General features: G+C 42.5%; 1 protein-coding gene across 4 annotated transcripts in view; it reads right to left on the reverse strand.

The window, feature by feature from the left end:
- ZNF618 (zinc finger protein 618) overlaps window positions 1-16049 on the reverse strand; it is a 127210-nt gene that overhangs the window by 34151 nt on the left and 77010 nt on the right. For all 4 annotated transcript variants that reach the window (XM_054997564.1, XM_054997565.1, XM_054997562.1 and 1 more), the window contains one exon: window positions 1128-1205. In XM_054997564.1, the coding sequence (XP_054853539.1) occupies window positions 1128-1205 (78 nt within the window). The remainder of the gene's footprint in view (window positions 1-1127; window positions 1206-16049) is intronic.

Consider the following 16049-nt stretch of genomic DNA (forward strand, 5'->3'; position numbering starts at 1 on the left):
CCTGCAGAGTGGGCCCCCAAGATCCTGGCCCCCAATTCCCCCTGGTGCACTGCATAGACTTCCATGGCAAAAAGCACCCTTCTGCCCCAGCATGAAATGTGAGGCTGGAAGGCATCTTCTTCTGAGCTAAATTGGGATAAGGCCCTCAAGGCGTTCCCCTATTGCACGCAGCTTAGCTCACTACCCTGAGTCACCTGGAGCTTCTTGTGGGCTACAGAGTCAGTGGCACAAAGTTATATGCAGACCCACGAACTGCACACTTGGCTTCAATTTCCCCGTCCTATGCCACAAATGCCACAGAACACCAGAGTCAAAATCCCCTGGCAATATCAGGGGCTCATTTTTGCACGTGTGCAGAAAAAGTGCAGAATGTAGAACTGGTTGTGGAATTTAGCTTCCCAAGAATCTTTTTTTTTCTTTTTTCTTCAATGAATTCTCTTTCAGTAATCATAGAGGTCTAGAGACCTGATAGTATGGGCTCAGTGATATTTCCAGCAGCAAGAGATTCAGCTCCCTATGTATCACATAGCTCTTCTCTATGATTAACAAAAGGATTATGCAAACTAGCAAAAAATGCCAGATTTATAAAAGTAAGGAAATGATGCAAACATTTCCTGCTCATTTCCCATGGCCTAATCTAGTCACAGAATTTAGCTTCCCTAGACAAAATATACTGATTTCGTGAATGTTGATTTTTTTAAAAAAAGGGTTGTAATACACACAACCATGTGTGTATTGCACATGGTTGTGTGTATTATGAGGGATATGGAAAAGCACACAGATCACTCAGTATGCTTGCTCTGGTAGGTGACATTTATAGCTCCACGGTAAGGGGGGGGCGCGGAGGAAAAACTGACACAAGAGAGAGAGAGTTGATAAGGATATGTGGATAAAATATCCCAGAAATGCCAGAGTGGAACTTGGCACAGAGTTCAGTTTTCCAAGAATCTCAGCTTCCTTCTACTTTTGTAGAAAAGAAAAGTAAGCTCCTGGACATCTCGATTGTAAATATGGACTTGATAAAGAGATAGCAAACACAAGAAGTTCTCTCTTGGGATTCTGTCAGAGTCCTTAACATATGAACAAACATTTGGCAGGGATTGCAAATACAGCAAGACTACTGATACCTGTGTGAGCACGCACGTGTGTCTGGAAGCAGTTGTAATACTTGTATTTCTTCCCACATATCCCACATTCGTAAGATCCTGAAAAACAAAACCAGTCACCCATATATTAGCTCGAATACCAAGTGAGCAGTTCTATTCACAAGGCACCCAATCGACAGTTTATTTAGACTATAATCTTAAACCAGGGCCGTCGTCACACGGGCATCTGTTCCGTTAAATTTACAGCATATAGCGTCATCGCTGATATCGGCACAGTAACGTTTCTTTGGGTCACCTCGCGTTTCTTTGCGCTCCCAGCTGTCCACACCTAAGTGCTCTGTTCCGTTCTCTCTAATGGGCGCAGAAGCAGCTCCTCCCCCCCTTTTTTATTTTTTTTGGCGTTTAATTCCGCGATAACGGAATAACATTAGCTTCCTAATCTACTGCTGTTTCCTGAATAATCCAAAATCCGTGTGCACGACTGAAGCTGTTGTCAGCTGGATGAGGCCGCAGTCTTCCGTGCCCAAGATCCTCTCGGTAACGCAAAACTGAGAGTGGAAGTCGGATAGAACGGTTGCGGAGTTTAAAATTTTCCCGTGCAAAAAAATAAAGGCATTATATCGATATAACATCGTCATTTAAAAAAAAAATGACTGAACACGGCCATTTTTAGCGAGGTGTGGTTTTGGGTTAAAATAAAAATTTCTCTAATGGCAATTCAGTCATTTTTACTTGTTTTCTTCAGCAGAAAATTTTCATTGTGTGATGTCGTTATAGCGATATAAGGACATTATTACAAAAAACAAAAGGGGGAGTCGTGGGAGAAATGGATTCTGGGATTGAGGAGAGAAAAAACGGGTGGGCCTATGGCGTGGCGAGGCGAAAAACATCGATGTGAGGCATTCACACTGAGGCGCAAAATATCGCGACTATCAAGCACAAAGCAGAAGAGAGAAAATCGCATCAGTGTTGGAATAAGGTGGGTGTTTACCAGGAAATTGCGCCATTTTCGCGCTAAATAGAAGCCCGTGTGACGACAGCCCAGGGCAAGAAAACACAGTTTTCCATGAGGGCATGACTATATCTTATTTTTCCATGCTTAGATACTTCCAAACAGCAGAGGGTGCTCTTGCTATGAATGTCTGAATTGACAGATGATCTTTGGTGGTGGTGGAAAATTCTTTCTCCAAATAGCCAACATTCTCTTTCAATGAATTCAGTTGAGCAATCAATTGAAATATTTCTAGTCAGTCTGCTAATGAATGACATGTGACCAATAGTCAGAGTTTGGGGGCAGAAAACTTTCCAGTGATTTATTTTTTACATGGAAAAGCTGCCATTTCTTAAGGGTCACTGTTTCATAAAATTACTAAGAATGAAAAGATTGCCATAGACAGAGCAGTATTAAGCAAGTTTGGCAGTTTCAAAGTTGCAATTAAATGTTTTCCAGGTGTGCATGAGAAGCGTTTGTATGCTTTTATCTATTTATAACCTTGGGGAGGGGAGATAGAACCAAATATACATAAAATAATCCAATTCACCTGACTGGCTGCACAGGTCAAATCAGAATCAAAGCTACTATTTGCTGGTGAAACCACACATATAGATATGTGGGGGAAGGAAGGCTTAAGTCCCCTTCACCTCGTGGTCCCAATTCAAATTGGACTCACTTGTACCTGGGAATTATGTTTTCAGCACAGACCCAGGGCAAATACACTGAAAATGTCACATACAGTTAGGGCCTGAGTCACAAAACTCCCCAGGTCACTGTTTGAATCTCTGATCTGCTGTTAAATTACAATGACTTAAAATAGCAAGGTTATATCTGTTGCTAATTGAAACAATTCTAAATTTCAAACTGCCGTTAGGTTTTTATTGTTTTAATGTTGTCATTGCTGTGAGTTTTACTCATTTCCTTTTAAAATTACCAATTATGTGTTTATGAACTGATTTTATCAAAGCGAATCACTACTTGGGAGAAGGAAGAGGAGGAAGATTCTTAACTACTGGTTCTTTGAACATATAACCATGTTTCCCTCCAATTTCTGTAGACATTTGTAAAACTGCTTGGACTGCTTCACAGCAATTTTTTTTGAAACTGGAAGGACCAAAACCTCCAGGGCTTTGGCTAGCAGCCAGCCTGCATGCCCCTGCCAACTCATCTGCTTGTTACTCCAAAGCCTTACTTTAATGTCCCAGAGAGACCTGGCAGATGTTCTTGGAAAAGGAAGGCTTGGTCTTGATGCAAGGGAAGGAAAAACCCTGTACCTTCAAAGACACCTATTGGGTGGCATATGCCTACTTACTGATAAAATCAAGCCAACCCCATGCAATGGATGAGATGGGATGGTACTCCAGGTAGATGGGGCCACAGATCTGTGGCAGAGCACCCATTCTGCATGCACAAAGTTCCAGGTTCAATCCCCACCATCTCCAGTTAAATAGTTTCAGGAAGCAGATGCTGAGAAGGTCACTTCTCTGCCTGAGCCCCTGGAGAGATGTTGCTTGGAACAGTAGATATTGGGATAGGTGGGCCAATGATCTGAGCTGGTATAAAGCAGCTTTGTGCATTTATATATCCCAAAACAGCAAGTGAATGCAGAATGTCACCAGGGAGAGAGTCCACAAACAGTGGTCAAAGGCAGGCCTCATACACAATTCCCCTTTTCAAACAAACGAACCAAGACACACTTTAGCATATTTAACAGCAACATTTCTTATCTCCTTTACAACAAAGAAGCATGAAACCACACACTCTGCTCCCAAGCAACAGCATGTCATTGTCATCCACAGACAAGTTCTGCTGCACCCCAACATAGCTGCTGTCTGCCAGTCCCCCTGGTAGAAGCTATTCAGAAGGGGGAGCTCCCGTGTAGTTTTGGAGTACATCGTACTATAGACCTCCTCAGACAGAAGTGCCACTAATAAGTGGAGACCTGGAGCTCTGCACACATACACATGCCAGCTTACCTTCCTCTTTGCAAACTTTTAGCATGATAAAATTCTAGCAAAGTAGCCACAACAATTGCTAATAATACAAATACAAAACCCCAACATCTTGGGGAGGGGATGGAAATTAACAGCGGCACTCATCTGCCACTTGGCTAAAACATTACACAAATATCAGGATAGGAATGCCCGGAAATTCAACCTTGCTTGTTACAAAAGCTTTGCTAAGGAGAACTCTTTACAATTGAAGATTTCAGTTAATGCCACAGGCAGTAATTTATGGATGCTAATAAAAATATCCGCCTACACAAACACACCCAATTTATGCTTTGCAAATATTTCTTTCACAGCAGGAACTGGAAGCCCTTGAAGGCCGCAGATAATTCTTCAGTTTGACCAACTACGTACGATTGTACCAAAATGTAAAGCTAGATTTTGAAACCTGAAGTTTCAAAATGAGAACTTGTTCGAATTTACTCCCTGAAGAACTGAGGAAAGACTCCTTCCTCTTTGCTTAGATTCTGGAGAATTTGCAAAATATTCCTACTTAGGCAAGCTTTTATTCTGCAGAACCTGTGAAAGTATTTGAAGATGAATGTTTTAGCGAAAGCTTTTGATGCACTGTATGGCACTGGAGAATAGCCAACTGTTAAAAGAATTCAGAGGTGCTGGGTTGTTTTTATGAGGCTGTAATTGATACATTGTGGAGCCTGTTAGAGAAGAGGGTGGCCAGGCCTTGCTTCCCTATTACAGCCCCACATCCCTTTTCCCATGGGCCAGGAGGGGAGGGGGTTCTGGGTCTCCTCTTCCTCCTGCTGGCTCTCCTCCCGAGTAGCCTAGAATAGGGAGCTGAGAACGTCCTCCTCTTTTAAAGGGTGTGTGGCACTGGCAAGCCATCTATGCGTGTCCCTCCAGCTTTGGCTTCTTCCTCTCACTCTAGTAGTAGCCATCGCAGGCATCTTCCAGACAACCTTAATATTCTAGTTTCATTTTCCTTTGTTACCGTTTCCCCCTCAGCTTCGCTGTATACTCCTTGCTGTCCTGGCTCCTCTGTTTCCCCACCACCACCCCACTCTTTCTCAAGCCTGTTTTCCCTGACCTTGTTTTCTGAAGCAACCTGATTTGGGTTTTTCCCATCTGTAAAGCCTGTGCCACATCACCTTTCCCTACCCACCTCACCATTCTGTTTTGGTGAGGGGAGGGCAACTTTTTATCATCATTATTTGCATGATTTTAAACAGACATTTTAATGGTTTTAATTGGTATGGAGATTGTTTGCATTGCAGTTTTCTCCTGGTGTCCATTTGCTAAGGCAATGTGCTAATGCAATAAAATGTATGGATGCTGAAACAGCAGTATACCAAACATGCATTAAACAAACTGGCATGATCAATAAGAACATCAGAAACAAGCAGCCAGTCCTCTCCTTGCTGCCACCTTGAACACTGTAAGAACACACCTGAACACTATGACTGGACATCATCTTCAAGCTCTCTGTGCACTGCGTGCTAAGTCCCTTTTCAACATGCAATTGAAAGAGAAAAAAGGCAAGCCTGCAGAAGTATGTGGGGGTCTCCTGGAGAAAAAGGGAAACCATTGTCATGCTGTTGATCTGGGGTGAAGAAAAGCTTTAGGGTGTTTCTTCTCACTTGTGCCCTATATTCCGCCCAGCATGCCCTCCACAGGAACCAAACAAAGGGACACCTGGGCCTTTTTCTGTGGTGGTACTCACCAGCATGGAATACCAGCACCTTTGAAGGGGGGCTCTCTCAAGTTCTGGGGATGGGGGGGGGAATTGGTGGAAATCAGTACAACTGTAAATATAAGTACTCATACCTTTTAAAAACAAAGGCAGACTATAAATGACATAAATAAATACAAAAACATTTCTTGTCATTCATGATGATTTACTGGTGGTTAGGCGATTCTGAAACAGAATTTACCAACAACAACAACAACAACACACAAACCTTAGAACAAAATCTGTGCACAGTAACAACAAATTCAATCTTGACATAAGGAGTATACGCATAGCAGAAGTCTTTACTGAGGAACAGAATGGGTGCCTTCAACAATAAACTTCCAAAGCACCATCTCCATCAATTGGCCATGATCACAGCTGTGCTGAATTCTTTAGCTACTCTCCATAATTCAAAAACGGAAGGAAGGACAGCATAGCCAATCTAAACAACCAGTTAAACAGGAGAAAGCATCTAACCAATCAAAGGCCAGGCACATATGCAAGGAATGATTCGCCAGTGGGCTTTGGGAGACGGTTACTGACCTAGTGACACAGAGTACGTGCAAAGAGATTCTGTTCAATAGACTGCTCCATGGCAATAGCACAAACACCAAAACTAAATAAAACTGCCACAAATTGTAAAGGAAGATAGAACACGCATATGGGGAAGTTCCACGTAAAACCTGCAGTGTGGAACAGTCACCCCAAACATGCTGCAATCAGGACGGAGCATCCTGGAGACAAAAAAAAAAAACATAGACTGAAGCTGCAGTCTGGAAGATGCCCCGGATGCAGCACCATTCTGCCTCTGTGCTCTGCCTAACCATCACTGCTCAACTTTTGTAGCAGTGAGATAAAACAGAATTGATGAAACTATATTTCTTAGCTTTTCCATCACCATTATTACCACACAGTATTCTCTGTTAGTTGCCACGCGGTCCAATTCTGGAAATCCAAAGCCTATGTTTCCTCCACAAGTTTCTCAAGCATTATGTGTATTGCACAAAAGCTGGAAGACTTGTTGACAAACAAACCAAAGTGCCTAGGCTATGCAAAATTTAGTAAATTTTGCCTAGGTGGCTATTTAGTCTTGCCAAATTTTGTACTTATCCATGCAACAGACTGTAAATCTCTTGCTTCAGGGCAGCACGCTGCGAAGGAGTTGTTTTTAAATGAATTTTTCTGTTTCCTAAATTAATTTGTGCTGTATGCATAGATTTGATATATTTAATGAATTTTAAAATTCTGCATTACAGTATACGGCAAAGACCAGTGAACTCAAAGCATGCACTCTCAAAAGAAACACCCAACATCTTCAAACAGCCATCACAGAGTACAGAGGAAACTTTTGACATTTTAGCTGCCAGCATCAAAATGTTAGGCAGCTGTAGTGTGTGCCGTGTGAGCATTCCTTAGATTTATATGCTGTCAAAGCATGGCAGGAAAGGCAGTGCCCATCAAAATAAAACTTAAAAGTCAAAAGTACTGTGTGCAGTGGTGCTCTTCCCACAATTACCCTAACGGAAAAAATGTTAGATCAACTGGGCACTGCTGGTCAATAGTTTTAATTCCCAACAAGAACTATATATCTAAATATATATTTAAAGAGATGACAAATGATTATATATTATACATCATACATTTGAGTGTGTGTACTGTAGTTAGGGGAAATTGTTCTTATTTCCTGTTTTACTATATACTCTACTTCAATTAAATTAATTAAAACAGACAGAATATTCTTGCCGAGCCCTGCTCCTTTTGTAGGGCTCCAATTATTAAGTATTTTCTTTAAAATATTTAATAATTACTCAGCTTTCTATTTCCGACAGTGGCCAGCCAGATGCCTCAGTATCAGCGTCATTTATTGTTGCGGTCCTTAGACCAAACATACAAAAGGAAATACATGCTTAAAACCCAGCTTTAAATAGAATATTAAGAATATCTAAATACCATAAAATTTCCTGAGTTCTGCCATACAGAAACTGGCTACTTGGAAAGTAATCTTGGCGTCTCTATCAGAAAGAACTCAAGTCTAGCTTTTTCTGAGAGGCCTAAGTTTTTTTGAACAACAGGATAATGATCTCACTACGTGCCACCTTATAGTATGGGCATGTAAAAAACATATGTCCCATGGTCTCAATCTCCCTTTGCTGGCAGGTACAGAACCTTTGGGTGTTGTACTTGCCTTCAAGTATGGCAGAAGGAAGGGCAGAACACCTTGCCAGAGAGAAGGCTCTTCTAAACCCTTTTTACTTTGAGAATTGTTAAATAATTTGCCAGTTCTGCGGAGTATTTGATATTTGCCCAAACCTTGGTGTTTTGTAGGCTGGAACAGTCAGTTTGGTGTTCTATATCTTCAATTCTTTGCTTAACTAGTTTTTTGGTGTGCTCCATTCCAACCAGATGCCTCCAAGCAGCACCATTCAAGAAGGACATAAGAATGGCCATCCTCTATTTTGGCCCCAGCATACCATAACCAGAGGTAAACTGCCTCTTAGTAAAGAGGTGCCCTTTAGCCATCACGGCTGACAGCCAATGACAGATCAACCCTATGTAAACATGTTTATGGTAGACCTTCACCATTCATGTATTTGTGGTTTATGATTTCCCTTATTTGCTGCCCAGATCAAGTGATATGGTCTCCATTCTCCAGCTTGTTTTTTCTCCTACTTTGCTATCATCATAATAAAATGAAGGGGAAAATTCTATAAGCCATTTTGGTCCCCAGCAGGAAGAAAAGCAGAGCATAAATGAAGTAAACAAATTGTTAAATATTGCAGGAAATTTGGTTGTTTTGCTACTGGGAGACTGCAGACTCCCTGCTCCTCAGTATTCACGGATTTCATCATTCACAGTGATCCCTGGGTCTACTGTATTAATCATAGGTGTGACATGGACATATTTATTGGCTGTTCATCGAAATTCCTCCCCTCCCTGAAAGCCTGGACTCTGCACGTATGAGATACCAAAAGCTTCACAGAGGCAAATATTTTCAAGAGTCAGGATCACATTTGCACCAACCCTCAGGTCCCTTCATCTCACTGCAGCTCAGCTCAAGAAACATGCCAATCAGTTGGGCAGTGGCTGTGGTTGCCAGCTTTTGTTTTTTTCATCCTTTTTGGCCTTCTTTGGTACCTCTGTGGCAGGGGGCATCCTTCTCCCATGGGGCATTGATAGACCATGTCCTTAAAATACACAAATTAGTTTGCATCTTCTTATGCACATGCAACAGGAAGCAGCATTTGAATAAGCCACTTTGGAAAACAGATTCCAAATGTGCATCATGTGTGGGGCCATGAATAAGAAAACAGTAAACCAATCAATTCAAAGGGAATGAACCAATTACATTGCCATGGGTATAATGAGTGGGTCAATCAACAATGAAGTGGCGGGGATTTTTTTTAAAGACCATGTTGCTTTTGAAGACCCACCAGGACCGGGGGGAGACCCAGTCCAATAACCAGGAAGGGGGAGGGCTGAAGCATTTTTCTAATGAACAAGTACAGTGTCTTTTGTTAAGTGATTTGGGGGGGGGGAGCGGGTACAGCTCAAGCCCCCCCCCCACCAATTCCATCTGACCTTGCAACGTATTTCCAAACTTGCTTTGGGTGTCCAGGAGGAGGAGAAGCCTCAGTTCCAGTTTCTTTCAGTGTTTCCTTGCAATTTGTGGTTCTTTCATCCATTGTTGGCATTACTCTATTACTGTGCCCTGATCATTACCTTTTTTCTCATGCAAGTATTTTAGTGATAGCAAAATCAGTCATGCAATTGGCTACATCTATACTCCTCCTACTCAGAGCCAAAACACACGTTAAGAAAAACCTAGGTTCAGCACGTGTTCTCTTACCTCAAGGTTTGCCGGGATCTGTAGGAGTCCTGGAAGCTTAAAGTAGGCGTCCTGGAAGCTTAAAGATCTGTAGGGGTCCTGGAAGCTTAAAGTCCTGGAAGCTTAAAGGATCTGTAAGCGTCCTGGAAGCTTAAAGGCGTCCTGGAAGCTTAAAGCTTAAAATACAGGCGCCTGTATTTCCCTTTCCCTTTTTGCTGCTCTGTAAATGCTAAACTTTAAGCTTCCAGGACGCCTACAGATCCCAGCAAACCTTGAGGTAAGAGAACACGTGCTGAACCTAGGTTTTTCTTAACGTGTGTTTTGGCTCTCAGCAGACAGGAAGTGCCTCCAGTTTTTCCTGTTCTGTTCTTTATTCCCACAGGTGCTGCTTAATTATAATTTCTGTTCATCCCTGACTCCATACTTTCATTTTCACTTTATCAGTTAGTAGCAGCAATCCCCAGTGTTGAAGCAACTCCGTTTTATTTTTTAGGCACATGATGCCTCAAGAGAAACCCGTGATGAAGCTTTTTTTCCCCATTGCAGAAATCAATCATATCTGCCCAGAGAAGAGTATTATATAGTGGCTTGTATGGAAGCCTCCAGGGCACCATCTTCAAGGTTAGGCCAGCTCATCACGGGTGTTAATTGACCTCCTGCCCCAGTTGTTCCTAGACAGCCAAGCAAGACCTGTATACTAGCAACTTCTATATGCTGACAGTGACAAGAAGAACCTACAGCAGCTTAAGGAAGAAACATTGCAGGAGACGATCACTGGGAGTGAGACATCTGATGCAGAGGCAGAGGTATCTGATAAGGCATGGGGGCATGGCTCAGTGGTTGAGCATCAGCTCGACAGGCAGAAGGTCCCAGGATCAATCCCTGGCATCTCCAGTTTAAAGAATCAGGTAAGCAGGTGATGTGAATAAAACTCTTACTGAGACCCTGGAGAGGCAGTACTAGTCAGAGAAGACAATCCTGACTTTGATGGAGCAACAGTCTCACGCAGTGGAGGGCAGCTTTATGTGTTCATAGGAAGAATGCCATCTTTTAAACCATCAGCTCTGAAGCCTCCAGGGGACCAGTCTCCAAACAACACCATTACAGATATCCCACTGCCTCTGGTGGTAGTGATTGCTGTCAAATCGTAGCAGACTTATGGCAAACCCTGGTGGGGTTGTCATGGCAAGAGACTAACAGACGTGGTTTGCCATTGCCTGCCTCTGCAACCCTGGTCTTCATTGGAGGTCTCCCATCCAATTACTAACCAAGGCCAACCTTGCTTAGTTTCTGAGATCTGACCAGATCAGGCTCACCTGGGCTATCCAAGTCAGGGCATCCCACTGCCCCTACTGTCCAGAACTTGCACTTCTGCATAGGAAGAAGAGCAACAAACATACAATATATAAACTATCATATTCCAGAAACCCTCCAATACTAGCAATACTGTTACTGTGCCACCTATAGTGCTACAGACATGCGTCTTGCCAAGTGTCCCAGAACATCCTAGCAGCAGTTCAAGATGTATCCCACCTCAAAGGGCAATGCTATCTGTGATCATTGCAGATGGCATGCAAGAACTGGAGGAGGAGGAGGCAGCAGTGCAACAGTCAGCAACACGTCCGTGCATGTACATACACACACACCCTGTCCTCCTTCCACCACACTGCCCTGCAGAAGAAGGCACTGTCTACTTTACCTATATTCTACCTGCAGTCATTTCAGAGTCCCTCCACCAACAACTGCTTCAAGGATTTTCCACAGTGCTACAACTTCAAGACAAGTTCATCCAGGACATTGCCACATGTTGGAATAGATGATGCAGACTTTTGGGGGGGGGAAGCATGCCATTGTAAAGCTTTCTGAGGACTCTGGGTGCTTGCATCTCATACAAGGGCAGAAAGCTCTCCTCTGGGAAATGATCACTATTCTGCGTTCCTCTGGCACTGCCCATAAGGAATTCAGCAAAGCCACTGTGTAACTCACAGCTCCATGCTGCCAATGCAGAATACTGTGAGGTCACTGACTGGAGGGAGGTGCATCGTGAAACACCAGAGGGCAATCCAGCGAGGCTGCTGCCTTTGTGTCTGCTATTCAACCAATGGAACGAACAGCTTGACTCGAGACAGTGATGCAGGACAAGATCTAATGGACTGCTGCCTTTCTTGATCCGAGGTTCCAAGACACGTTCGCTAGGCAAATTGTAGCACCTTTTTCTTCCATTGTCAAGTATGTGTTTTTGCTGCATCTATTTCTTGTGTACCTCTTAGAAGGTTCATAAAATAAAGGAATTGTCTAACTAATTTTGCCAAGCACTCTGGTTTATGTCGGAAAGGTAGCTCAGCAATAGTCGTCATAATACTTTAAACCAAAAATGATTGCCATGTGCTTCCTTACTCACCCCACTAGGTGAGTGTTGGTATAGAAGGACAGCCAATACATGGACAATCTGATACTGTGGAGAGCAAGTTAACACTTGTGATGAGAGAGGCCTTCAAGGCCTAGATGTGGGCCACTGTTTCTCTGATGCCACCCAGCAGCACAGAAAGAAAAGGTGAAGGGACTGAGAGAAGACCAGAATCAGAGAGAATGTAAGGGACTTGGTTCTCCTAACACAGGTACGCAAATACTTAAAGACATCTTAAAAAACTGCATACAGACCTTGCATTCCTTAATGGGTGATAAACACTGCAAAAGAGCTGAGTGGGACGGGCAACTCTAGCAAAACAAGAGGAGTGGCCCTATTATTCCAAAAATGTCTGAATGTAACTGTACAGGAATCTGGAACAGCAAATGATGGAGGATGCATTATACTGGGTATCTTAATAGATGCAGAACAGTATTGTCTGGTAAACATGTATGGACTAAACAATTCTTCCATTTATATGCATGCATTTTACAATGTGATGCAACTAAGATAATCTATGGTGGTGACATTAATAAACTTACTGACCCCTAATTAAGCATTGCTCCTTTCCAAATATTTTCTTTCCAAATCCAACTGAAAAATATTTTACATTTCTTTTCCAAAACCACCAAAATCAAAATCAACTAAACTATTTATGTACATCCATACTACAATCAATACTGGCATGTTCTATAAATCCCTTGCTCATTTTAGACCATGCTCCAGTTAACAGTGTCTGTAAGCTCCCCATTGGCAATTTAATACTGCTCTGTAAAGAGAGACCCCATATTTATTAAACCTCTTGAAGTGACATATAAAGAATTTCTTAGAGCTGAAGGATAATGGAGAGGTAAACATGGTAATTCTTTGGAATATTCTCATAGCATACACAAGGGCATATAGTTGTGTACATATCATTTAAAACCTTTTTCAGCAGCTTGGAACTCTCCTCCAACAGGCCCCGCAGACACCCCAGTCCCAGTTCATCACTGTAACCTTCTTAAATTAAAATCTGAAGTCAATAAGATCCTCTCACAGCAGGCAGAATTTCATCTAGCCTGCCCTAAACAATTGTACTGGGAATTAGGAGGGAAAGAAGGTAAAATGTTAGCGTACCATTTGAAGTAAGTTTAAAATTATATCTGGTATAGTAGGCCCAAACACCACACTATGAAGGAAACCGGAAATTAATGGCTTATCTGTCAATTACTGTAAAAAAATATTTGAGAGAGTCAATATTCATGCCAATGAAATTAAAAATTTTCTGAAAGTATTCAGCTCCCACAAATTTCAAAAGAACAGGCAGCAGCTTTAGCAGCACCAATATCAATTTTCAAAACAGAAAATTCAATTAAATGATGAAATTGGGTAAGCACCTGGACCAGGCAGCTATGCAGTATAACGGATGGCCAAAAAGAAGAAGGAACAGAATTCCACCTAGGTACAAAGCAAAGATATGACTTATTGGTAAACTTGGCAGAGTTCCATCACAATGGGAGAATTACTGCCCCGTATCTCTTATCGATGTGGATGCCTCAGCCGCTTTCAACACTATCAGCCATGGTATCCTTCTGGACCACCTTTCTAGGCTGGGACTGGGAGGCACCATTTTGTGATTGTTCTGGTCGTATCTGGAAGTAAGTTTCAAGTGATGCTGGGGGCCTGTTGTTCAGGGCTTTGGCCTGTGGGGTCCCAAAAGGCTCGCTCTATCTCACATCTACATGAAACCACTGGGTAAAATCATCTGGAGATTTGGGCTAGGTTGTCTCCAATACGTGGATGACACTCAGCTGTATTATATGCTTACAGCTGATCCCAGGAGAGGCTGTAGTAACCCTGGCTCAGTACCTGGAGATAGTTTTGGAGTGGATGCACGCTAATAAACCGAAGCTTAATCTTAACAAGACGGAAGTGTTACTGCTGAGTAGAAAGTATGATCCAAAATTGAAGGTGTCATCTATCCTGGATGATATTGCTGTCCCTCTGAAGGTACAGGTCTGTAAATTGGGGGTGCTCTTGGACCCAGGCTTACTGCTGGATATACAGGTGGCAGCTGTGGCCAGAAGTGCCTTTTACCAGCTTCAACTGGTTGACCAGCTGTGGCCTTTTCCGGGCAGAAAAGATCTGGCCATTGTGGGTGCATTCCCTGGTTACATCTAGATCAGATTACTGCAATGTGCTCTACATGTGACTGCCCTTGAAAAGTATTCAGAAACTTCAATTACTACAGAATGCTGCGGCCGAGATGTTTACTGGAGTGGGTCACAGGGCCTGTATCATTCTAGTCCTGGCCAATCTGCACTGGCTCCCCATCTGTTTCCTGGCCCAATTCAAAGCCCTACATAGACTGTGACCTGCATACCTGAAGGACTGCCTAATCTCTTACGAACCCACCCAACCACTACAGTCATTTTCCATGGCTCTGCTTCGGATGCTTCCACCTTCTGCGATTAGGCAAGTGGCAACTTCAGAGAGGGCTTTCTCAGTAATGGCAGTGAAACTCTGAAATTCTCTCCCCACAGAGACTCGATGATGGAAAAAGACAACAGAAGGGGACAAGTGACTGAAGACTTTTTTTGTTCTGTCTGAAGTTCAGTAATCCCTCCTTCCTGGGCTACTTGTAATTGCTGTTTTAATGTATGTGTGTTTTATTGTATAGTATATGCTTCAACTTGGTTTTAATTATTTGAATGATGCCTTTTGTTTGGTTTTAATGGTTTTTAAGATGTGTTTTTATTGCATACGTTTTTAATCTGCTGGCCACCTTGGTGGCCCTGATGAGGGCAGAAAGGTGGGGCATAAATTTTGTAAATTTAAATAAATAAATGCCAAAATAATCCCTGTAGCATTAGCAAATTATCTTAATGCCTGTCTTTCTACCCTTTTATCCTCTTCCTAAATAGGATTTGGGTCTTCAAGGCAGGGTTCCGATGATCTTTGTCTGCTGGTCAATATGTGGAGAAGAATTCACTTGAATTTTCCGCACTGCATATTAGAAATGATGGGTTTAGCTCCAGACTTTATTAAATGGATTAGGCTGTTGTATACAGAGCCCAACAGGTATCTATAATCCCCAACAGGTATTTCTTGCAGCCTTCTGCAGTCAGCAGGGGAACTAGGCAGAGTCGCTCCTCATCCCCTTTAAAGTTGAACCTTGCTCCTTGAGCTACTTGCCTGAGTGATATGTCAGGACAAAAGACATGAAAAGAATAATAGGAGAAACAGAAGTCAAATTAGTGCTGTATGCAGATAGTGCATTAAAATATCCAGGTCACACAGTCCCTAAATAAATAGATCTTATTTTTTAAAAACTACTTTTGGGTTAAACGTAATTTTTTACATTTAATCTGCAAATTCAATACAAACTGCTAGAAAAATGAATATCAAATATGCTTTTTCTTTCTAGTGATGTTTTTGACCCTATTCTTCGTCCTGTTCCCAGATGCACCATTTGTAGGCATTGTACTATAGTTCTTCACATACAATAATAGGTGTGTGTGGATCCCATTCCTTACAGTGTATCACACACATTTATAGTATACCTAGGCTCAGGCGTCATTTCGTAGAAAAAGAGCTGGAGGAACAAATTAGCATAACTCATTAGCATATGTCATGCCCCTTGACATCATTGGAAATGTGTCATTAACATAACTGATTTGCATATGCCACACCCCCTTACATCACCTATCCTGGCTGTTTCTGACCCAATCCTGGCCATTCAGGACCGAAATTGGGCCCCAAATGGCAAAAAGGGGCTGAAAATGGCCGAAAAGGGGCCCAAAATGGTCAGGATCGGACCACTGCTGAGCAGGAGATTGATCCACCACTGCGTTCCTGTGCATTCCCCCTCGAAATGAGCCCTGCCTAGGCTTAGATAGTTTGTTGTTCACATTGTTCTCTAACTGTGCAATCCTACTCCAATTACGTTGTTGACTGGTTGATTTGTGTTGCCTGAATGCACTGTTTTATATACTGTACTGTGCCTTGAGTTTGTCAAAAAGCTGGACTATAAATGTTCAT

This window comes from Eublepharis macularius, chromosome 14 (genome assembly GCF_028583425.1).
Source record: "Eublepharis macularius isolate TG4126 chromosome 14, MPM_Emac_v1.0, whole genome shotgun sequence".
Lineage (NCBI taxonomy): Eukaryota > Metazoa > Chordata > Lepidosauria > Squamata > Eublepharidae > Eublepharis > Eublepharis macularius.